The sequence below is a fragment of the Dromiciops gliroides genome, chromosome 2 (genome assembly GCF_019393635.1).
Source record: "Dromiciops gliroides isolate mDroGli1 chromosome 2, mDroGli1.pri, whole genome shotgun sequence".
Taxonomy (NCBI): Eukaryota; Metazoa; Chordata; class Mammalia; order Microbiotheria; family Microbiotheriidae; genus Dromiciops; species Dromiciops gliroides.
Window position 1 is genome coordinate 477,955,835 of NC_057862.1, and position 25,414 is coordinate 477,981,248.

Genomic DNA, 25,414 nt, shown 5'->3' on the forward strand with positions numbered 1-25,414 from the left:
TGGCTAAACAAGATGTGGTATTGGGGCAGGTGGCACAGTGGATAAAGCACCGGCCCTGGATTCAGGAGGACCTGAGTTCAAATCCAGCCTCAGACACAACTTGACACTTACTAGCTGTGTGACCCTGGGCAAGTTACTTAACCCTCATTGCCCTGCCCCTCCCCCCAAAAAAAGAACCAAGATGTGGGATGATCATTATGGAATATTATTGTGCTATAAGAAATGACAAGCAGAAATGATGATTTCAGAAAGTCCTGGAAGGACATTGTGGTTTGGTGTGTTTCCTTTTTTGGTTGGGTTTTTTTGTTTTTTTGGTTGTTTTGTTTTATTTTGTTTGGCGGGCAGTGGGGGTTAAGTGGATTGCCCGGGGTCACATAGCTAGGAAGTGTCAAGTGTCTGAGGCTGGATTTGAACTCAGGTCCTCCTGAATCCAGAGCCGGTGCTTTATCCACTGCGCCACCTAACTGCCCCTGAACTGATGTATAGTGATGTCAGCAGAACCAGGAGAACATTGTGCACAGTGAGAGCAATATTGTTTGAAGAACTGTGAATGGCATAACTATTCTTGCAATATTGGATCATTGAATCCAAGACAATTCTAAAGGATTAATGATGAAGCATACTATCTACCTGCAAAGAAAGAACTAATGTTGATTGAACACAGGCTGAAGCATGCTATATTTCACTTTCTTTCACTTTTTTTCTTTTATTCAAGTTTTCTTATATAAAATGACTAATATGGTAATGTTTTACATAATCACATATGTATTTATATATATGTATATATGTGTGTGTGTGTATATATATAAAATCTGATTGTTTATCACCTCAGGGAGGGGGAGAGGAAGGATAGAATTTGGAGCTCAAAACTTTGAATAAAAATGTTTGTTATTTTTAAAAAGAAAGAAAGCAATCTCCTTGTTATCCTTACTGCTCTGGGTACATATTTTATCATTTCTATCATTAATAATGTGCTGCAATATGTTTATCATATATCCTGCTATTAACCTTGATTTGTAATTTTAATTCCTCATGAATTATAGTATTCCATGATTTACAGTGTAGAATCATTAGAAAGTTGTAATGTTCAAAAGGTGAGATGGAGAAATTTGGAGTAATTGAGAGCATTACAGGCAATCTTGCACCCATTCCTTTCTCCTAATCAATTCTGAACCCAGTTCTTTGTCCATCTACTATGTTTGCCAATTAAAGTATATCGTGTGCTCTACAGATTATCCAATTGACTATATATTATAGTCTGGTCAATATGGATTCTTCATCTACTTTGTATTTCTTACATGGATAGTTAGGCCAAACTCTTTTGAGTGATTATGGATTTCATTTTGGCTGCTCTGCAGTGTTATGGGGCTTGATGCAGCCAGCACTATATCATCCACAAACAGGAGCCTCTGGAGGACCTCATCTATAGGGAATCACTCTTCCATTTGGACTTTGTACTGGACATTCTCCATGACAGTGACAGACACATTTGGTGAGCATATGTCTCCCTGTTTTATGACTCACTTGATAATAATAATCAGAGGATTGTCAATATTTCCTCTTGTTGCATCTTTCAAGGAACCTTCTATGATCTTAATATATGATTGGGAGAGATCTTAATGAAGGATACCTTTAAGGCTACATTTTCCTCTGCCAGACTAGATGCTTTTTCATTTAAGAAAAAGGGTTCTTTTAGACCAGTCCAGTGTTTGACTGTAAAACTGTCATCTGCCACAGAATATAATTTACAGTCTGCCTGTTCTCTTCTTAGTTCTTCATCAAGAATATCTTTTATTTGTGTAAATTATCATAAAGATGTTGTAGAGTTGAAAGAATAGATATACAAATTAGTCATTACTGATATCTTCTTTAGTTCTCCTCTCTTCTTTTCTTGTAATAATAACAGCTTTGACTTTTTTCCCCTCTTTCAGATACCTTAAGAATTGATCCCTCAATGCCCTCAAGGTTGTCTCTTGGTATTCCCATCTCTATTTCTTTTACAGCCTCAAATTATATTAGGCATTATGATATTAAATTCCAAATTGGCTCCATTATCATTTTTATCATTGGAACTATGTCATTCTTTACCTTTCCTTTCCTTTGTTTTATCCTGTCTCCCCATCTTGCTCAGGATGGAAGTATAGTGCTAGTCACTGGCCCAATCTCCCTACTGATCAGCATGGGAGCTTTGACATGTTTCATTTCTGACCTGGGCCAGTTCAACTCTTTCCCACCCCCCTACCCCTGCAGGGCAATGAAGGTTAAGTGACTTTCCCAGGGTCACACAGCTAGTAAGTGTCAAGTGTCTGAGGTCACATTTGACCTCAGGTCCTCCTGAATCCAGGACCAGTACTTTATCTACTGTGCCACCTAACTACCCCCCAGTTCAACTCGTTTTAGGATAATTTTTGGCTTTCCCTCCACCTCACTGCTACCCAGGAGTTCATCATATTAATATCTAGTTTAATGTAGACACCTTATTGGTTTATTCCATTGCAATTCAGAACTCTCAAACTCAAGAGATCTGCCAGCTTCATTCTCCCAATTACCCTTTGGGATTACATGTGTATTTTTCTGTTTTTCAAATGAGTATTTTCTACATTAGTATTGTTCTTAGCTATTACAGCTCTCTAGTTGTCAGTGATATTTAAATGTTTGCCATCCAAGGTGTTTTCTAAACTCTTTTGATTCCCTCCCTGTGATAGTTGACTTATGTTGATTAAACTTACTTTGGAAATGGTAATAGTCTCTTTCTTTGCCTATTAATTTCCATTTTTATGCATCAATAAGGTATTTAAATAGGTCAGATTCAAAATACTGAAATAACATTTTCTCATTTTTATTCTAAATTTATTGGGTTTTGACTTACACTATAACAAGTCAGTGGTCTGACTAAATGAATAAACTAGTCATTTCTTATCTACCTAGGTTTCCTAGTTTCATTTTTTGTGACGATATTCAGTGTTTACCATTATATTCATAATTTATAGACATGTGACTTCTGAATAGAATGTGAGCTTTTGGCCTTTCTTATTAGTCCTGAACCATATTTTTCCATCATCTTTTTCACTGTCCTTTCCTACAGTCATCTTTGCATTGAAGATCTTTGAGTATTAAAGCATATATTGATTTAATTTAGGAAGGACTTAATAATTTTTCCACAAATTTCTATACCACTGCATCATTTGGACAAAGGTTGTCATAATTTGCCAGTATCTTTGGTAATCCTTTTGCAAAATGATCCTTGTATGTTTTTCAGTGCAAAATGATCAAGTCTTTGAAATTATATTTCTTTTAGCCTTTGTTGGTGTCATAAAATCTCCTTCTTAAAGAACTTGTGAGCAATCTTGCAGTTTAGCATTAACAATCATATCTCCTGATTTCTTTTATGACAACAGTGCTAATATTTATATGATTCTTTTCAGTGTTATTAGTGTTTTTGGTTTCAGTTCAGTAGACAACAACCTCACATTTAAAGCACCAACAGCTAAATTAATGGTTATTTCCTTAAACCTTTTTTGTTTTAAGACAGTTTTGATTGTTTGATTCATAGCACTCTTTGTATTATTTCCCACCATTGCTACTATGACTGTCAGAATCGAGCAAGATTAAGCACTATTTTGTGTATTTCTTTGTTTCACACATTGCTATGGCCAGTGACTTCATTGCCTACTGATGAGTTTCTTTGTACTTACATTAACTGGTCCTTGGAAAGCAGTCATAAAAATGTTATCAATAAAATATTTTTTTAAAAGCAGACCTATTTTGTTAGGTCAAATCTTTTCAGCGTGACAGAACCCAAGAAAGTTTATTCTCAATTGACTGAGTCTTCAAGAGCCCGAATTTATCTTTATGCTCCTAGAGGACATTGGAATAGGACTTTTATGGAGAAGAGATACTAAATAGCAAACATCATTCAAGATGGAAAAGTTCAAAGAGTCATGTTAAAGACTACACGACTTAAATTGTTTTCTCTCTGTCAATAACTTGCAACATTTAACTCTTAAAACAAGAAATAAACTACAAAGAAATAATTTCAAATGATTTGGGTAATTTGGCCAATTTGGTATCATCTTTGTCTTTTTCAGATGAAGTTGATAGTCTTTTATGTGAAAGAAGAGAAGGAGAACACGATGCTAGTCGACGTTTAAAAACTGAATTTTTAATAGAATTTGATGGTGTAAGTGTTCTTGATCTTTGTTGTTTGTTTTAACATAACTATTTTCCTTTTAAATAACCAAAATTAGAAATATAATTTTTCTGTGTAGTATATATTTATATATATTATTTTGTTTCATTTTATTTAAACCTTAAAAAAATTTTTTTTTGATTCATAGGTACAATCTGCTGGAGATGACAGAGTCCTTGTAATGGGTGCAACTAACAGGCCACAAGAGCTTGATGAGGCTGTTCTCAGGTAAATATTTGTATGTCTTTCTGTATTTTTAAAAGTTATTATACTTTTACTTTTTTTCCCCCTCATTTGCCTTCTCTTCTTCCCCCGATTCCTCTGTCCCTTAATTGTGAGTAGGGGGTAATATTTTAAAATATTTTTTATGATTTTTGTCTGTCATCTTTGGTTATCAATTAAATCAGCTCTTTGAAGGTAGATCATATTGTTGTTATATCACTTATATTTTTCTTAATACAATAGTTCACACAAATGCTTAACTCTTCTTGAGTTACCTATAACAACTATTAACTGGTACATCAGCTTAATTGAATACTTTTCTTCAAACCAAAAGCAACTACATTTTCCTTTTCCTAATTGAGAATTAGCACTTTCTTCTAGTAGTAAAATATAGTTGGAGGAAAATGGGAATTATATGAATATATATGTTGATTTACTATATCTGAACTTATGTTTTGCATTCAAACTCAAGATTTATATACTTTAAGAAATTTGTTTTTCCCAGAGCACATAATTTAGTATATTCTGAATGTTAAATGACTCTGGAAAGAGACAAAATAGAAACATAACTTCAGTTTTATAATGTTCATATTAGTTTGTTTAAGACTAGGTATGGATATAAATAAAGTAAAAATTTGGATGTGTATAGGAAAATACTGATCAAGTCTGGCACCTCATAAAAATATGAGACATTTCAATATACTTTAATTCAATTACATATGACTTTTACATATGAATATGCATTCAAATGAATAAAAGTGAATTGAGGCTCTGTAAACAGGCTTCAAATTGATAAATTCTTTGTTTTCCATTGTAGAATGTCTTTTCATATGATAGACCTAGCACCATGACCTTCATTGATATATAATGACTACTTGGTTTTTAGAGATGCTATTACAGTTCCCTATTACTCTCTAACCTTTTTATGAATTCCCAGATGTGGATATGTAGAGTGGAAAAACAGAAATGGTAATTAGTAACATGGGAAAATTGCACTGCCAAGCAAGTCCTTGTTGGTAACTGAAGAAGCATACTGTTTTATAAGATCTAGGAATAATTTCAATTACAGGAGGATCCTATCATGATGTTATCCTGGGGCAAGAATGCATCATCTATTTTGCAGTTATTCTGTCACTTTGTACATGAAGAACATGATTTACACAGTAATAAAATTAAATATATAGTATAATAGAATACTTTATAATAAGGCTTGAGCTTTTTCCTTTCAATTTTCCTCCCATTTGTTTCTGTTTTCATAGCTTAGACATGTCTACCCTAATTAAGTCAGTTGATTTTGTGAAAACATAATGTTAGGTAAAATAGTATTATGGGAGGAAGTTAGTTTCATAGGAACAATCTTACATATCGGGAAATCCACTTTTAGCACCTAAAACTCTTGTTGTGAGAACTTTTAAAGTACATAATAATAAGAGTAAAACCTCCTTCAAGTCTTCTCTATGCTGTCTTGAATTTAGACTTTAAGTGAATTTAACATTTTAAATTCAGATTTTTCTTAATTGGCCTAAACATTTTTTTAGGCGTTTCATCAAACGAGTTTATGTGTCTTTACCAAATGAGGAGGTAAGTATATATTTTTATTTGCATTTATACAGCTAGTGCCTCTTTTCTTATTAAAGAAAAAAGGTTTCTTAGTTTCAATTCATTTAATTATTATGCCATTGCAGAAGTTAAAAGATCATTTTGAGGGTGAGGGAACCTTTAATTTAATATCTGTGTGTTTGGTAAGTAACGTACCAGATTATGTTTTGTCAAAAGAATAAGATGAATAAGAATGAGTAGGACCCTTAAGGATTTTACATTCTCATGACAAGTACACAAATAACTAAATGCAATGATTTGTATCATAAGAATGGTTTTGTGTGCCATAGGAGTTGAGAAGAGATAGGAATCACATGTAGCCAGGGTAATTAGAGAAGATTTCATGAAGAATGTGGAATTTGAAGTGAAGATATAAGCTTGTTTTTACTAAGTACATAGCACTTACATAGAGAGACTGTATGCTTTTAATTTTAATTATGCTCTCTTCTTTGATAACCTCACTCACTCTCATGGTTTCAGTTAACTCTTTCAGAATAATTCCCCTGTCTATTACTTCTAGCCCCAGCTTTTTCCAGAGCTCTGGTCTCATATTTTCAACTTCAGTATGAATATTTGTGCTTGGACGCTCAGGAATACCTCAAATTGAACAACATATCTGAAACTGAACTTTTCCCCTTCTTTTTTACCACCCCAAATCTGCTAATGTCTCCATTTTCAGTCACCTAGGCTCCAAATCACAATCATCTTTGGCTCTTTACCCCACCCATTCCCCTGCTTTCTCCTCCCCCCTGATTCCTGTTCCTATCACTTCCCAGGTTCTGTTCATTTTACCTGTGCAGTAACCCTCAAATCTACCCTTTGTTTTCCACTTGGCCATCCTGATTCAGATCATCATCACATTTTAACTTGTCTGTGTAATAGCCTATTTGACTTGTCTTTCTGTTTCTGGTCATCCTTTCTATTCCAATACTTGGAATGTTCTTTATTTCCTACTCAGGTGACATCCCTCATGTTCAAAAACCTTCAGTGGTTTAATGCCTTAACTTAGATTTCAAGAGCTTTTACAACCTAGTTTCAACCTGTGTTCCCTCCCTTTATTTATACTGCTCCATCTCACCAGTTCTGTGTTCCATTTAAACTATTGTGTAGTGGACTTAGAATCAGGAAGGCTTGGCTTTGGATCCCAGCTCAAAGATACTTCATAGTTGTGTGATCTCAGGCAAGTCAGTTAGCCTCTGTTGCTTGATTTCTTTATCTGTAATAAAGGGATAGCATCTGCCTCACACAGTTGTTATAAGGCTCAAGTGACAAAATATGTGTAAAACACTTTGCAAGCCTTAAAGCTTAATGTTAAATGCTTGCTATTTTTTTCATTGTTTTCTTTTTTTCCCATCTTTGTGCCATTGTTTAGCTGATACCCAACACCAGGAAGCCTTCCCATCCCTCATCCCAACCTTTCTAACCCTTTCCCATTCAGGTTCAACCTTGGGCATACTCTCCTGAAAGATGATTTCTCTGGTTCCCATCTACACCACCTGAATCTGGAAATGACCTCCCTCTTCTATACTTCCTTATAGGATATGATTTGAATGTTTCTTTTCCATTTATTTTGTATTGTATTGTATAATTTTTATTGCTTATATACATGTCTTATCCTTGTGCAAGCTGAAGCTTGCAAGCTAGTTGAGGGCAAGAACTATCTCATTTCTTCTTTGTATTCTGATGTCTTATACATGACATACATTCATTTATTAAATGATGATGGCTCAGTTGAATATGAAGGGCTAGAGATAGGGAGGTTTTGAGCATGATTAGAGACAGTGATTTAGTTAACAGATAGAAAGTAGAGCTGAATGTCTATTTGTGAATATAAGAAAAAAAGCTAAACTGTATGTCATCCAATAAGTCCAAGTATTTATTAATTTTTTTTTTTTTTAGTGAGGCAATTGGGGTTAAGTGACTTGCCCAGGGTCACACAGCTAGTAAGTGTTAAGTGTCTGAGGCCGGATTTGAACTCAGGTACTCCTGACTCCAGGGCCAGTGCTCTATCCACTGCGCCACCTAGCTGCCCCAGTCCAAGTATTTATTAAGGGTTTATTTACTATATACCAGGCACCGTGTACTGAGCACTACAAATATAAAAAAGAGAAAAAGTAGTCTCTTTCCTCAAAAAGCTTATGTTCTATGGGGAGACAAAATGCATGTAATTATATAGGTACAAGATATATAGATATAGATATGTATACAGAACACATGACAGGTAAACAGGGGAGAAATACTTGAGCTGAAGGAAGTGAGTGTAGTATAAGGGAAGGAAAGGCCTCTTGCAAAAGTGGAATTTTAGCAAAGTCCTGAAGGGATCCATGGAAGTGAGCAGAGAAAGCATTCCAGACATGGGGGACAGCCAGGGCAAAGGCAGGGAGATTAGAGACTGGAGATAGAGTGTCATGTTCCAGGATCAGCAAGTAGGCTAGCATATATGGATTGGATGGTACAGGAGAGGAGTCTAGTGTAAGAAGACTAGAAATGTAGGGAAGGGCCAGGATATGAAGAGCTTTAAAGCCCAAACACAGGATTTTATATTTGATCCTAGAGGTAATAGGGACCCACTAGAATATATTGGTCAGACCTTTGCTTTAGAAAGATCGCTGTGGAGGGGGCAGCTAGGTGGCACAGTGGATAAAGCACCAGTCCTGGATTCAGGAGGATCTGAGTTCAAATCCAGCCTCAGACACTTAACACTTTCTAGCTGTGTGACCCTGGTCAAGTCACTTAACCCTCATTACCCTAAAAAAAAAAGAAAGAAAAAGGAAAGATCACTGTGGAGCCAAGGAGACCTATAAAAAGTTATTATAGTACTTCAAGCAAAAGGTAGTAAGGTCCTATATAAAAGTGTTTGCTGTGTGAATGGAGAAAAGTGGATGTATATGAGAAATGTTGTGAAGGTACAAGTGGCAACATTTGGCAATAGATTGGCTATGTGATGTCAGTTTGAGGGAGAAGTTGAGAATGGCAGGAAGGTTGCCAGGCTTTCCTTACATAACCCTCCTCTTCATTTGAATCATGACCTCTAATCCTTTGAGCCCTCAATTCTTTCTCAGACTATTTCCCAATTACAAGCCACTCTCCCCATCTCAACTCCTTGGTGAACCAATTCAGCTCTTTACTATTCTCCTCTCTTGAATCCACAGTCCCCCTATCATATTGCTGATTATGCCCAGCCAAACCTCAGCCTTGGATCACTCCCACCATTCACCATCTTCACTCATGCTGAATGAAGGTGGAGGATATCATACAGCCATTCTGACTGGATCCACTACATAACCTCATGTTACATAACTTCAACTGGGCCCTCTGCTTCTGGGCAATCCTGCTATATCTCCCATAGCAACTCACTGTCCCCCCTCTACATAGCATAGTGGCTGTTCCAAACCTTTTCATCCCTCCTCAAACCTCCCTCAGGTGTCCCTCAGGATTCTGTTCTGGGCCCTTTTCTTTACTTGGTAATCTCAGCTCCCATGAATATAATTACCATCTCTATGCAGATGATTTTCAAGTCTACCTTTTTTTGCCCCAATCTCTTGGCTGACGTCCAGCCTCATATCTCCAACTCCCTTTCCAGCATCTCAAAATGGATGTCCAGTGTCCAAAATAGAGAGATGAGAGGATCAAACCTAAGCTTTAGGAAAATCACTTTAGTGGCTCAGTGGAAGAAAGATTGGCGAGGGGAGTGACTTGAGAAGGCAGATCCATTAGGAGGCTATTGCAATCGTCCAGCCATGTGATGATGAGGGTCTGAATGAGAGTAGTGTTAGTAACAGAAGTATTAAGAGGGTATATTGGAGAGGTTGCAAAGGTGCTATCTTTCTTCCATTGAGCCACTAAGGTGATTTTCTTAAAGCTCAGGTTTGATCCTCTTATCCCTTTACTCAGTAAAATCCAGTGGCTTCCTGTTGTCTCCAAGAGCAAATAACAAAAACCTCTCTTTAGCGTTCAAAGTCTTTCGTTACCTCCTACCTTTGCAGTCTTCTTACCTTATTCCCCAACAGATACTCTGATCCAATGATACTGGCCTCCTGGCTGTTCCAGAAACAGGGACATTCCATCTCTTGGCTCCAGGAATTTTCTCTAGCTATAGCCCATGCTTGGAATACTCTCCCCTCTTTCATTCAGTCTACTGACCTCCCTGACTTCCTTTTAGTTTCAACCAAAATCTTACCTTCTTCTGGAAGCCTTCCCCAATCCCTCTTAATTCCAGTGCCTTCTCTCAGTTAATCATTTTCTAGTTATCCTGTATATAGCTTGCTTTGTATTTGCATGTTGTCTTCCCCATTAGATTGTAAGCTCTTTGAGGGCACAGACTATCTTTCTTTTTTTTGTTTGTTTGTTTTTACGGACTTTCTTTTACCTCTTTGTTATCCTTAGCACCTAGCACAGTGCCTGGCATATAGTAAATGCTTAATAAATTTTTATTGATTGATCCATTGGTTCCCTGCACAGTAATAGGGGCATTGGGAAGAGGAGAGGGTTTTGCGGGAAAGATAATAATTTCTGTTTTGAACATTTTGAGTTTAAGATGTCTACAAGGTACCCAGTTCAAAATGTCTAGTAAACAAGGGGCAGCTAGGTGGAGGGGACAGTGGATAGAGCACCGGCCCTGGAGTCAGGAGTACCTGAGTTCAAATCCGGCCTCAGACACTTAACACTTACTAGCTGTGTGACCCTGGGCAAGTCACTTAACCCCAGTTGCCTCACTTAAAAAAAAAAAAGAAAGTCTAGTAAATAGTTAGTGATGTGCGACTGGAGGTCAGGAGAGAGGTTAGGGCTAGATATACAAATCTGAGAATCGCCTGAATAGAAATGTTTGTTTTTTAAGATGACTTTAAGCTGATGGTCTTTGTGACTTGTACATTTTTTCTCACTTTTCAGACTAGACTACTTTTACTAAAAAATCTATTAAGCAAACAAGGAAGCCCATTGACCCAAAAAGAGCTAGCTCAGCTAGCTAGGTGAGTAATTCTGTTTGGATTTGCATTTTTGTGAAGAAGTGGTTTTTTGTTTGATTTCAAGTAAGTTTCATGATAAGGAGATGCAAATTTCTATATAATGTAAAATCTCTCCCTAAATATTTATATCTTCTCCAAAGGAATGTGTTTTATATGACCTGATAGTAATGGATCTAAATTGTTCAGTTTATATTTTTCCCCCAGTGCTCTGTCCTAGATACCCTCTTCTCTTCTCCCTCTATAATAGACAGTCTATACTATTTTTCTTGGTGAGGTCAACTCTACATTCAGTTATCATTTCTAATCTGGTTATCCATCCCTATCCTTCATCACATCTCCAAATACCTAGTGAATATCTCAAACTGTATAGCCTTAAAAACTGAACTAATTTTCTGTCTCCTCTTCCCCCCCTTCACCCTCCTCATCCTAAAATCTCTGGAAACAGCACCATTTCAGTCACCCAGGCTCAAACCTTGGGTGATATCTTTGACTACACAAGTACTTACTCTTTCTGTTTCTCTTTTGTCTCTTTCTCTCTGTCTGTCTCAATCACCTACATCCCCTTCTTTCCTCTGACACCATGACTACTGTGTTGCAGGCCTTCATCTCTTTGTACCTAGACTACTTCAATAATCTTCTATTTAGCCTCCCTACTTCTCCCCCACTTCTTTCCATCCTCCATTCAGCTCTCAAATTGATCTCTTAATGCATAGTTCTTACCATGTCACCCTCTTATTCAGTCAACTTCAGTGACTCCAATCTCCTCCAGAATCAAATAGAAAATTCTCTGGCTTTCAAAGGCTTTCATAATTTGGCTTGCCTTCTACCTTTCCAGTCTTCTTAAACCCTGTTTGTCCCCACATACTCTGAAATCCTGTAACATTGGCCTCTTTGCTATTCCTTGAACATGATACTTCATGTCCTGACTTCATACATTTTCACTGGCTGTCCTCCAGAATTCTGTCCCTCCTCATCTGTGTCTCCTGGCTTTTGTGTCATCTTTCAAGTACAAGCTAAAATTTTGCCTTCCTCAAGAAGCCTTAACCCAATACATCTTACTGTTAGTGCTTTCCCTCTGTTGACTTATCTGCAGTTTATCCTATCTAGATCTTGTTCGTGTAGTCTTCCCTTTTAGCCTGAACTTCTTTAGAGCAAGGGTATTTTGTAGTTGTTTTTGCCTTTTTTTGTATCCTCAATCCTTAGCATGGTGCCTGACATATAATAGGTGCTTAAGAAATGCTTGTTAACTAACTGACTCACTGAGATGTGAGACCAGTGTGAATTCAGAAATTGTTGAATGATTTCACCTTGGAAGAAGGTATAATACCATGCAGTAAGGAGTTGTTCATGAATATACTAGTCAACATTTCTGTAGATGACTTGGATAAAAGAATAATTGACATTCTTGTGAGAAGTGCAAAACTGGGAGCAATAACCCACACTTTGACCTATAGGATCCAAATGGAGCTTAATAGGATAAAAAGATGGGTCAAATCTGATAAGTTTAGTTAATAGAAATAAATTTAACATTTAGGGAGTTCATTTGTTAGGACCCAGGTGTAATATGGGGGGGCATAAAATTGATATCAGTTCTTATGAAAAACATCTGGAAGTTTTATTGAACTGAGAGTTAAGGTCAGTTCTCTGTGTGACTTGGAAGTACAAAATGCTAACGCTGTTTTAGGCTACATTAATAGTGATCTTCTATATTTGAAGTATTATGTTCAGTCCTAAGTACCACATTTTAGGAAGAATATTAAGTTAAACAATTTCTTTAGAAAATAAAACCATGGTGGCTAGGAGACTGGTGATTGTGACAAAGGAGGCTAGATTGAAGGAATTGGCTTTAAGTATTTGAGGGGCTGTTTATTAGAAAAGGAATCTGATTTATACTACTTGGCCCCAGAACTGGGAACAATGAGTAGAAGTTGCAAAGAAACAGATGTAGAGTGGATTTAAGAAAATCTTTGAAATGACACATATGAAGAACATGGGAAATTGACTCAATAATGAGTGAAATAAGCAAAATCAAAAGAACAATATACATAATTACTACAGCAAGGTGAATGAAAAGACCACTAACAGGATGCCAAATTCTGAATAACTCAAAGAACTGGTGACATTACCAAATAACAGATAATGAAATTTTCTTCCTTGCTCATGACAGGGCTGAAGGATTCGTATGATATAATGTATATAGTGTCAGATGCACCCTCTGTAACAGGTGTTTATGTTTAACTGTTTTTCTTTGTTAGAGAGGGTTCAATGGTGGGAGTACTTTGGGCAGGGGAACTGAGAAGTGAGGGAGTATTTCCATAAATGACTGTATCCTAAAGACAAAAGGCATTGATAAAACTCCCCCCCCCCCAAAAAAAAAAATTAGCTCCTCAAAAGTGAAATAAGTGATATGGCCAAAAGTAGTGGGTTCCTCTTTACTCTAAAGTTACTGGAACAAAGGCTGGATAACCACATGTTGAGGAACTCTGAGAGAATTCTTGTTCAGGTGCACATTAGATTATATGGCTAATGAGATTCCTTCCAGTTTTGAAATTGTATGCAAATTTGATATCTTATACACACCTTTTTTCCATGTATGAATGCAGTGTCTCTTTATCCCATTTAACTGGCAGTTTGGTTCTTCTTCATTTCTTTTATATCAGTTTCTTGGTTCTCTGTGAAAATGTTGCTTAAATATCTGAGAATATTAAAAGATTCAATGAGCACATTCACTTTTTTTTCCATTATACTTAACTGACTTTAAAATGCCACGTTCTTTTTTCTTTTAGTGAGGCAATTGGGGTTAAGTGACTTGCCCATGGTCATACAGCTAGTAAGTGTCAAGTGTCTGAGGCCGGATTTGAACTCAGGTACTCCTGACTCCAGGGTTGGTGCTTTATCCACTGCGCCACCTAGCTGCCCCACATGTTCTTTATTTAAATCACTGAAAAGACCTTTCAGGTTGACATGCATATGTATATACCTGACAGGTGAATGATTACTGCTTTTCAGTTATAGTTTTATAAGTGAAGAATCAATTAAATCCTGGTATGAATTGAAATTACACCATCTTTTAGATGAAGTATACTGCTACTAAATGTTCATTAGATTACTTTTTGACATCGTATATGGGGAACAAATTAAGTGAATCAAATTCAATCACCTTTAGATAAAGTGAGAAGAGAAGGAAATGTTTTCATTTCTTTTTTTTTTTAATTAACTAATTTATTTTTAGTGAGGCAATTGGGGTTAAGTGACTCGCCCAGGGTCACACAGCTAGTAAGTGTTAAGTGTCTGAGGCCGGATTTGAACTCAGGTACTCCTGACTCCAGGGTCGGTGCTTTATCCACTGTGCCATCTAGCTGCCCCTTCATTTCTTTTTTAATTTTAACAAAAGTAATCTCTTTCTTATAGTTATACAGATTGTACCCAGTAAAACTGTTTCCATTTCTTAATTAAGTGACATACAGCAAAAGTGCTTTATTGATCTGGTTACCACACATTTTTCTTAATAACTTGAACAGACATTTTTTACCCTCAGCCTTCCTGCTGTGAGCTGAACTTCCCTTGGATTTGCCACCAATACATTCCCATCTAGATCTGCCTTTTCCTAATCTTCAGGCTGTGTCCTTGTCCCTTCCACTTAGGCTCTAGGTCAAGGTAGATGTTAATCTGCTAATAGATCTATTAATGTGTTAATGAATTTCAGTGGTCTAAAGATCTCACCCCTCCCAGTAAACACCAAATTGCAGGATCTTTCTGAAGGTAGAAGAAATACTTTAACCTAAAGTAAAGTAATTATAGAAACTTCAAACCAGTGTAGAAGATTGGGGTGGGGGGCAGTGTAGAAGACAGGTGGACCATATGATCATGCCATATAAGCAACTATTTATCCATAGAGAGTGCCAGACATCTCATTAAGATTTAATATTTCCAATGATATAAGTGTTTTGGTGTTTTTTCTTTCCCATTCTCCAAGAATGACTGAAGGATACTCAGGAAGTGATTTAACAGCACTTGCAAAAGATGCGGCCCTGGGTCCCATACGAGGTAGGTGATAGACATATGACATTTCTATCTATTTTATTCTGTCTTTTGAAATTCACCTTGTAGATATTTTGCTATCAAAGGTTATGAGCACCCAAAGCATTTAAAATAGATTTCCATTAATATACTTTTTCTCAAGTGGTATTGCTTACAAAGATCATTCCAAGACAGTTAACATTTCCATGACTACAAAATGTGGTATAGCTTCCAAGTAACAGCTTGTTTTTCATTTGAAAAACGAAGAGAGTCCACAATAGAATAAAACATTAACATAAACATTTCATTAGTAAAGAAACAAAGGATTCTTCTTTTTCCATTTTCTAGACTGAGAGAAACATAATCATATTGTTCTGATAACCATCTTTTTTACTTCCCAGTGTAATTCCTTTCCCTGTCCAGCGCACTCCTATTTGTTCTATCTCCCATTAGAATGTAAACTCCTTGTTGACAAGGATCATTCAGTATTTAATTTATGTTCATAATTCATCCTGTGGATGTCAAAAGGAAACCTCCTAGCCCTTATTGCCAACTCTAGTAATGTCTTCTGAATACTATGGTCATAACCATGAGAGGATTCTGTTTTCTATTTGAACCACAGCTTTTACTCCCATCATCAGGATTGAGTCAATTTCTTCATCATGAGATAGAATGAACTACCTTTGAACTAATATTTAGCCATAACAATAAAATTGCCCTTTACTACTTCTCTTGGACTCCTCAGATCCCTCCACATGCTTGGGAGATTTTGAGACGTGAATCATGGTGCTTGACTCAAAAGTGCTTGTTTTGATTAGTGAGTGGCCTCTCACCTTACCTCTTTTTACAGATTTCTAGTAATTTTCTGTTGCTAGATAATGGTTTTAATTGATTTGGAACAAGATTGCTTGGAATTAAGTGCTTATTATAAACCTTCCACTGTGGTAGACATAATTAGAGCATTACTAGTATTCCCATCTGTTCAGCCATATTTTTTTTTAAAAAGCGACTAAAAAACAACATAACTAGTCATAGATAAATTTATGGATAGGTTTTAGGGACTTACCTTGTGATTTCCATTAATATAGTAAATCCCCAGGAGGATGTCTACCCCAAGCATGTGAAGACTTCCCCTAAAAGAATGGGTGGCTGAGAACAATTGCTTCCAGTGGCCATGAAGGCAGCTGAAGCAATTGGTGTGGAGCTCTCAGAGCTTGGTCAGACATCAAAAACACCAAGGCCATACACTGCATCCTGAACCATGACCAGTTATGTTGGCTTTTGTCTTGCCACTGGACTTTGATAATTTTGAAGAGAGTGAGGCTGACTACTTTGCCCCTTTCAAACTTAGAGAGATGTTAAGAAATTGTGTCCTAACTACTCAATTCAAATCTCTTCACAGTAGAGCAAGGATCACTGGCAAAGATAAGTCATTTATATTTTTAAACATTTTCTGCTATTTTGAAACAAACTAGAACAATATTTGAATGGTCTTCCATATGAATTACAAATTATCTTCTCCAGAATTAATAAGAGGGAGAGAAATAACAATCTCTACTATGCTTTAGCATTGTGCATATTGATTGGGTACCTCAAAGGAATGATTCCTTTTAATATTTTGAAGGATTTTATGTTAGTAAAATTATAATGTGTCTTCTCATCGAACATATACTTGCATATATACTTGTGTTTTATTGTTATGTAACAGGAACCCTAGTTTCATTTCTTACCCCCCCCCCAAATTTTTTTTATATTTTGTAGAACTGAAACCAGAACAAGTGAAGAATATGTCTGCCAGTGAGGTATACTGCTTTATCATTCCCTTTATATTTTTTTAAAAAGTCAGATGACTTACGTTAATTATTTTCTATTAGTTTTTTATCAAATGAGCTTTGTTCAAAATTTGCTTTTGTTTTGTTTAAGAATTCTACTAGAAAGTCTTTTTATACAGGACTTGCATAGTCAGAGTATCAGCTTAGCTAAGTTTGGAAGGCTAGCCATTGGTAATTTTTTTTTTCCTGCCAGTGCAACTTTAAATAAGTTGCTATAGCAAGATGTTATAGGCTGTTTTGATGGAAAGAAAGCTCACACAAGAGAAATTTCGAAGCACTGAAGTAATAAAGATAGGGTCCTTTCAAATTTTATTCTTTTGAACAAGATTCTCATATAAAAAATTAAACATAAAATAATTATATTTAAGAAGCTATACTTTATTGTAGTAGCTTGTTTATGTAACTCCATACATACATTTACAATAATTTTCCTTTCAGAATCCCTCTGAAATAGGTTAATACAAGGATATTTGAGGTTCAGAAATATTGGCTCCAAATCCAACACCCTTTCCACCTGCCATGCTGCCTGCCACATTTTTTTAATGTCTAAATTGACCTTTATGATGATCTTTAAATTTTTGTGTGTATGTGTGAAGCAGTTGGGGTTACGTGACTTGCCTAGGGTCACACAGCTAGTAAGTGTCAAGTGTCTGAGACTGAATTTGAACTCAGGTCCTCCTGACTCCAGAGCTGGTGCTCCATCCACTATGTCACCTAGCTGCCTGATGATCTTTAAAATTATGGGTGGTGACAAAAGAGCTTTAACTTCTCATATAGATGTGCTGTCACTTTAAGAAACATAAAAATTCAGAGTTCATTTTACATAGTAAGTTCGCTTTGTTTAAAACATTAGCATTAATAAGACATTTTCATACCATATTTTGAAGAATATAATGTATAAAACATAGTTCTCTCTTTGTAACATTAATGAACAGGATAAATAATTTTAGTCTTTGATATGTATGCTAAAGAAATATTTGATAATTCTGAATGTATTTATAAAAATGTTCTGTTCTTATTATTTGAAATACAGATGAGAAATATTCGATTATCTGATTTCACTGAATCCTTGAAAAAGATAAAGCGTAGTGTGAGCCCTCAAACCCTAGAAGCATACATCCGTTGGAACAAGGACTTTGGAGATACTACAGTTTAAAGAAGTACTTGTGTGAGACTAAGATTATGTTTACCTGCCAAGAAGGAAAAGAATTATTTCCAAGGAGCAGCTGGTTTAAACTGCTGAAATTCGGCCTGAGTTTATGGGATCCTACAGATTCTCACAACTATTTGTGCACTAAACTTGAACCAGAAAGCAAATTTGAATAAAAACATATAATGTGAATAGAAAACTTTTGCTGTTTAAGGCATCCTTGCCTTTATAGTCAGGGTTTCCTTGCTGGGTACTGTATATTAGAGCACAATAAAAAAAAGATTAAGATCTTCTAGCAGTTTAATCATGGTGTGAATAATAATTTGTATATGTTGTCACAGATGAAAGTATTCCAGAGATATTGAATGGTAGAAGGCAGCAGCACCTTTGGTCTTCTGTCTTCTCACTTTTTTTCCTCGTAACACATTTTTTTTCCATTACCCCATCCCACAGTTGTCTTAACTATAACATCTAATTGGAATGCCAAATGCTGTAAGTTTATTTTATTGTTCAAAATCCTATCCACTGTGCCAAATGAAACTTTTTCCCTATGCAACAAAAACAGGAAAAAGGATTCTCAATATTAGGTTTTTTAGTTGCATAAATCTGTAAATATATTATTAAGCACTTGGGGTTTTTTCCCTCGGATTTTTTTCTGTTATATTGCTACCAAACAATTGATCGGTTTGATAGCAACAAAACTAGTTTAAAAAAAAAAAACAAACCTAAGGAGTAACTGTTACTTTTTCACACAACTTGTGGCCCAATTCACATTTGGAATACAGTATTTTTTTTCCTTTTAGTATATTTGTAAAGACTCAATTACAATGCTTTTCCATGGTCTTAATTTGTTTGCTCCTGGAATCAATCTGTTTAAAACAGCCAACATTAACTACTGTTACACTGGTTTAGAAGGGAAGAAAAGGGGTAAGTTATTGACTAAAGCATTTCTAATTTTTTTGCTTCTTTCAGACTGTTTACAGGAATACTTATAAGCCAGCAAAACTATCATCCTTAATTCTTACTAGTGATTAATCTATTCAGCCAAGCTTTAAAATAAGAGGTTATTGGATTTTTATACATTGCATACAGTAACATTTTATAGGTTTCATGTGCTCACTTTGTATGCTAAAAATCTTAGACCCAGCTAATCTGCTTTTTTTTAATACATGTAACTGTTTGTATAAATATGCCTGAATTTTTAATTATGAAAATGAAATTGTAGTAAATAGAAACTCTTAAATCATGATCTATTAAATATTGTAATAAAGGGAAATGGATATTTGCCCTTAGTTTACTTGTTAAAATTTTGTTTACAACATTACCTGTGGTGCTCATATGCTATTGTTACAACTGGAGAGAATAAATTTGTAGTAAGAAGTATCATACTTGGTTTAGAAAAAAATGTCTTTAGAGATTAAGTTTCTCTGTGTGTGTGAGTGTATACATACATGTTAAAAATAAGAATTTGTTCCACTAGATAAAGTTTTTATAATGAAACAGTTTTTTCATTAATTTTTCTAAAAGGTTTCTCTTATAATCTTTTACCTAAAAGTCGATGATAAATGGTTATTAGCCATTTGTAGCTGGACCTTAGTTGGCTGTCTTGTGAAAGAGCCAATATTTTTAACACATCAGATATTAGTTTGGAATTGTTTGATTATGATATTATAGCACATCCATTTTCTTACTATTTAGCATAAAGAACAGGTGTATTATTATACAACTATCTTACATTTTTTAAAAGTCTCTAAAGGAAATTTCATTTTATTTTCTATAACAACATTTTATAATATGTTTCAAAACAATAATGTGCAAGTGACAGAAACTGACAGAATCTCATATTAAAGCATTTTTGATGGTTAATGCTCATCAAATTGATTTTTACATCTTAATTGTAACTTTTAAGAGGTAATTAGCTGTGCTTTCCTAGAGCAAAGTTCTTAGCACTTTGGGAAACAGGCCATTCATTTGAAAGAATCTTTTGCTGTCGTTTTCGTTTTCTTAATTGTTTTAAGCATCTCAAAATTATTTTACTTAGATTTGGGTTGAACAATTTGTTTTAACTTTAGTGAAACTTAATTTTGCATTTTTAAGTGTTTAGTTAGTATGTACAAATGTATCTCTGATCTCATTGTTAGGGATATACCTTGGGGGGGGGCAATGAGGGTTAAGTGACTTGCCTAGGGTCACACAGCTAGTAAGTGTCAAGTGTTTGAGGTCAAATTTGAACTCAGGTCCTCCTGAATCCAGGGCCAGTGCTTTATCCACTGTGCCACCTAGATGCTCCCAGGAATATACCTTTTAAGTGATGTAAATCCTCCCCCCATCTTTTCTTGCTGTCCTTCATGATTCTTGTCTTTGTCATCCCATTAAGTTCTGTGTTAATGGTAACACATTTACTTAAATATGTTTGCTAAAGTAAAAAAAAAATCATTTTTTAAATATTATTTAAGATTATTCCAGGGGCAGCTAGGTGGTGCAGTGGATAAAGCACTGGCCCTGGATTCAGGAGGACCTGAGTTCAAATTCGACCTCAGACGCTTGACACTTACTAGCTGTGTGACCCTGGGCAAGTCATTTAACCCCAATTGCCTCACTTAAAAAAAAAAAAGATTATTACAAGTACTTATATCAGAACATCTTATTAATGTGTTAATGTCCACGTACTAGAGTTATTTTCACTTTTAAAAAAAATCAGATTCTCTTTCAGCCTATTTTAGTGCCAAAGGACTTTATTTTAGGGTGTTTTTCCATTTTAATGTAAATCATCTTTTTTAATAGACAATGTTAGAAAAGCTGAATTTGAATATAATAGGGATCTAAGGAATCATTTTGTAGTAATTGTCAACAGAGATAGATGCTCTTAACTTTATCTAAATAAAAATCAAGCTTAAATGGTGCCCCCTTTTGAGATCTGCTTTGTCCACTGGCTAATTTTCTAAAAAAATATATACTTTGCCCTTCATGCCAATGAGACAAGATACTTTTTTGGACAAAACAAGGAAACAAACTAATTGTGAACTCATTAGGTATCCTTAGGTTGAAAGATCATTTCTAAATAGTGACTACTTCACTATACCTTTCACATGTCATATAACCATGCTTTAAGCTCAGGAAAACGATCAAGAATGCAACCTATATGGGGCAGCTAGATGGCACAGTGGATAGAGCACCGGCCCTGGATTCAGGAGTACCTGAGTTCAAATCCAGCCTCAGACACTTAACACTTACTAGCTGTGTGACCCTGGGCAAGTCACTTAACCCCAATTGCCTCACTAAAAGAAATTAATTTAATTTTTTAAAAAAGAATGCAACCTTTATATATTATAAATATTTGCATTTTACAAAAACTTAAGAGAAAATGGATTTCTTTTGACTTTAGTTTGTAAACCATCTCTTATTTCATTGCAGTAAGGAAAGATGTAGGTTGGTATTTTCAGTGTTATTGTGGACTTTAGAACTTTACTTCAGAAGGCAGTAATGGAAAGATTAAAATACAGCCAAGAAATTCACCTTGAAATCATTTCAACATCTAAGACTTTACCTTATTGTTATATGTTAATTTTACATGGCTAAATATAAAGTTATGTGGTCAGTTTCTTCCAGTGTGTTGGAACTAAGTAATCTTAGAGAGAGAGAGAGAGAGAGAGAGAGAGAGAGAGAGAGAGAGAGAGAAGGAAGCAACAGCAGCAACTAAATCACGACTCATCTTTTCCATATAATTTGATGGAGGAGACTCTGCTCTGTTGGAACCATTATTCAAAGATTTTTTTTCCATATTAGTTGACTAGGTTTCTGAAATATCATAATTTCCATCTTAGTATTTTATTTAGTTGAGAAAATAATGTGTACAAATGTGATACACAAATTAGTTTTAAAATTTTTGACTATACTCCAAATAAAAGAATTTCGGTTGTCTAGTAATTCCCTATTTCTCAACTGAGTTACGTATTATGAAGTAAAATTTGATTTTGCAGTGTTAAATATTTTAAAGATAAGAATCTTTAGGGGCAGCTGGGTGGCCCAGTGGATAAAGCACCAGCCCTGAATTCAGGAGGACCTGAGTTCAAATCCAGCCTCTGACACTTGACGCTAGCTGTGTGACTCTGTACAAGTCATTTAACTCTCATTGCCCTGCCCCCCCCGCCCCAGAATGAATCTTTAAATACTTAAGATTTTGTAACTTAATGCCTGGCAACTTGGAGAAAGCTCATTCTGATATGTCTGCACACATATATATATGTAAAAAATTTTGAACACTGGTGTACATTTGACGTGGTAGATTTCCCTTCACTGGAGGTTTACAAGTAGAAGTTAGATGGACATGTCAGTATTGTTGGGAGGATTCTTTTTTAGGTATAGGTTAGCCTAGATGACTTTGTGGTTCCTATAACTCTTGAGATTCTATTAAGAAAACTATTGTTTTAGAGAAAATATGCCATATCTATCCACGTTCAGACAAGAAGTCTTTCTAAAGTTACTTAGAAGAAATTTATCATTTTAGTAGTCTATATTCTGATAAGCCTACCTAATTTCTTTCTGAAAATATATTGTTGTCATGAGTGTTTTTGTCAGAAAATCCTTTTCTTGTATATGTTTTTTAAAGGAAAATTAGTTGGTTATTGAGTACTTTTGACTTTTCCAGTAGGCAATACTTGGGAAGGCAGCATGGGACAAAGGCAGGAGCACTGGATTTGGAGTCAGAGAATTGGGTTTGGATCCATGTTTTGCCATTTCTACCTTTACTACACATCAGTTAACCTTACAACTTATAACTTATAACCTCTTACAACTCCATTTTATCACCTAAAATGGTTAAATGATATGATCCAAGTTGCTTTTCAAATTTGAATCTATGAATTTAATTGAATTCAACAAATTTTGCCTTCCTACTAAATGGAAAACATTGTAGGCAGTACAAAAGCTATAAATATGATAAAGACAAAGTCCTTAATCTCGAGGCCTTTCCAAATAAAAGAAACCAAAAAAATGCAAGGTGGCATATGGGAACTTAGACCAAAAAAGGCATAACAAAGTGTTTTGCAGTTATGGCAATTAAGAAATATTTCACGGATTAGACAGCATATGTACTGGGCTATGCAGAATAGGGGGGATTTTGACAAGCACACAGGTAAAAGGAGGAAGCTTTCCAGGTCAGTCAACAATCAAGCCATTATTATGTACCTACCAGGCACTGTGCTGAGCAGCACCAGGGATACAAAAATAAGCAAAATGTCAGTTTCCGTTCTCAAGGAGCTTACATTCCAATGGGGGAAGAGAAAACATAAAAAGGAGATGGAAAAGTAGGGGCAGGATAGAAGCTACCTCCCCAGTGTATAGTCGTAAAGTCCAGAGAAGAATACAGATGTCTGGTTTGGGCCCTTCCTCAAAATGGATATTCAGGGAGAAAATAATGGGAGAGGGGAGGTATGGGAGTAGAAGTATGTTCCAGGGTCAGAGGGAAGCAGAGGCATCATGGTGAAGTCTGTAGAGTTAGAAATAGAGCCAGGAAAAAAATGAGGATTGTGTAGACAAAGCTGTTGTAAGGCAAAAAATTCCAGCCCATGTTGGTGAAAGTGCATTATTACTATAGATTATCCACAAATCATTTTATTGGCATTTGATAAATTATCTATTCCCTCCTACCCATATATTTGTTTCTAATACTCTTTCTTTTAGATTAATACTAAAATTAATTTGCCTTCCTTTAACACATATTCTGATAATAAAAATAGGAACCACAAAAAGATTTTGGAAATCAGAGACAAGCCAGTGTGACACAGAAGATTTGATGTAAACTAAATAATTTAGTGGACTATAACACTTTCATATATTTGATATGAAAAGTAGTTTAATAAGTAATTTAATTTATTTAATAATAATAACCTACAGCAAATCTGGCCTCAGACACTTGACAACTTACTAGCTGTGTGATCCTAGTCAAGTCACTTAACCCCAATTGCCTCACAAAAAATAATAATAATAACCTACAGTTTACAAAACATTTGTGCTCTGTAGTGTGATTGCAAAGATAGACCTTGTTCTCACTGAACCTACAGTCAAAAGGGAGTAAAATAGCATATCTAAATGATATTACAAAGGAGTATAAATGTAAAGGAGATGTCCAGGAGATATGTATAGTATTTTTTAAAATCTAAGGAAAAGGGATCTTTGTAAGCTGGAGGAAAGAAAGGGAGGAGAGAAGTCAGGAAAGATGTCATGAAGGAGGTCGCATCCTAGTTCCCCCTTCATCCCCCCCCCCCAATTACATCAAGACAATTTTTAGCCTTCATTTTTAGATTTTGAGTTTCAAATTTTTCTCCCTTCCTCCTCCTCTCTCCTCTTCCTAAAATGGTGGGCAATTTGGTTATGGTAGGCAAAATTATAGGATATATATGTGCTATTCTGTAAAATATATTTCCATATCAGTCACAGTTATGAAAGAAACAGATCAAAAGGAAAAAAACAAAAAAGAATGTGAGAAATGTATGTTTAGATCTGCCTTCCAAGTCCATCAGTTCTTCATCTGGATGTGGATAGCATTTTTCTTCAAGTCCTTTGTACTTGTCTTAAATCATTGTGGTCTTGAGAAGATCTGAGTCATTCATACTTGATCATCACACAATGTTGCTGAGATTGTACCTTTTTCTGATTCTGCTCATTTCACTTTGTATCAGTTCATAAAAGTCTTTCCAGGGTTTTTCTGAAATCTGCTTGTTCATCATTTCTGATTACACAATAATATTCTATTACATTAATATAGCACGGCTTGTTCAGCGATTCCCCAATTGATAGGTATCTTCTCAGTTTCCAATATTTCCTCAATTTCCACCACAAAAAGGGCTGCTGGAAATATTTTTCACTTTTTTATGTTTTCTTTGGGATATATTCCTCGTAGTGGTATTGCTGGAACAAAGGGTATGCACAGTTTGGTTGACCTTTGGGCATAGTTCCAAATTGTTCTCCAGAATGGTTGGATCAGTTCACAACTCTACCAACAGTATGTGAGTGTCCCTATTTTCCCACGTCCTCTCCAACATTAATCATTTTCCTTTTTTTGTCATATTAGCCACTCTAATAGGTGCTAACCTCAGAGTTGTTTTTTTTTTGTTGTTTTTGTTTTTTCCAGGGTCACACAGCTACTGTCAAGCATCTGAGGCTGGATTTGAACTCAGATACTCCTGAATTCAGGGCCAGTGCTTTATCCACTGAGCCACCTAGCTGCCCCAAGAGTTGTTTTAATTTGCATTTCACTAATCAAAAGTGATTTAGAGCACTTTATATGTCTATAGATAACTTTGATTTCTTCCTCTGAAAACTGCCTGTTTATATCCTTTGACCATTTATCAATTGGGGAATGGCTTGTATTCTTAAAATTTGACTCAGGTGAGCTACCCCTTCAAAGGAAAGACTTTAACAGATACAAATAGTG

At 35.5% G+C, this 25,414-nt stretch overlaps 1 protein-coding gene across 6 annotated transcripts in view; it reads left to right on the forward strand.

The window, feature by feature from the left end:
• SPAST (spastin) overlaps positions 1–19,584 on the forward strand; it is an 87,886-nt gene extending 68,302 nt beyond the window's left edge. For 5 of the 6 annotated variants that reach the window (XM_043987633.1, XM_043987632.1, XM_043987631.1 and 2 more), the window contains 7 exons: positions 4,089–4,180; positions 4,338–4,417; positions 5,950–5,992; positions 10,901–10,980; positions 14,954–15,024; positions 16,759–16,799; positions 17,863–19,584. In XM_043987633.1, the coding sequence (XP_043843568.1) occupies positions 4,089–4,180; positions 4,338–4,417; positions 5,950–5,992; positions 10,901–10,980; positions 14,954–15,024; positions 16,759–16,799; positions 17,863–17,985 (530 nt within the window). In that variant the 3' untranslated portion in view covers positions 17,986–19,584. The other variant, XM_043987635.1, reaches the window with a different exon arrangement.
• The last annotated feature ends 5,830 nt before the right edge of the window (positions 19,585–25,414 follow it).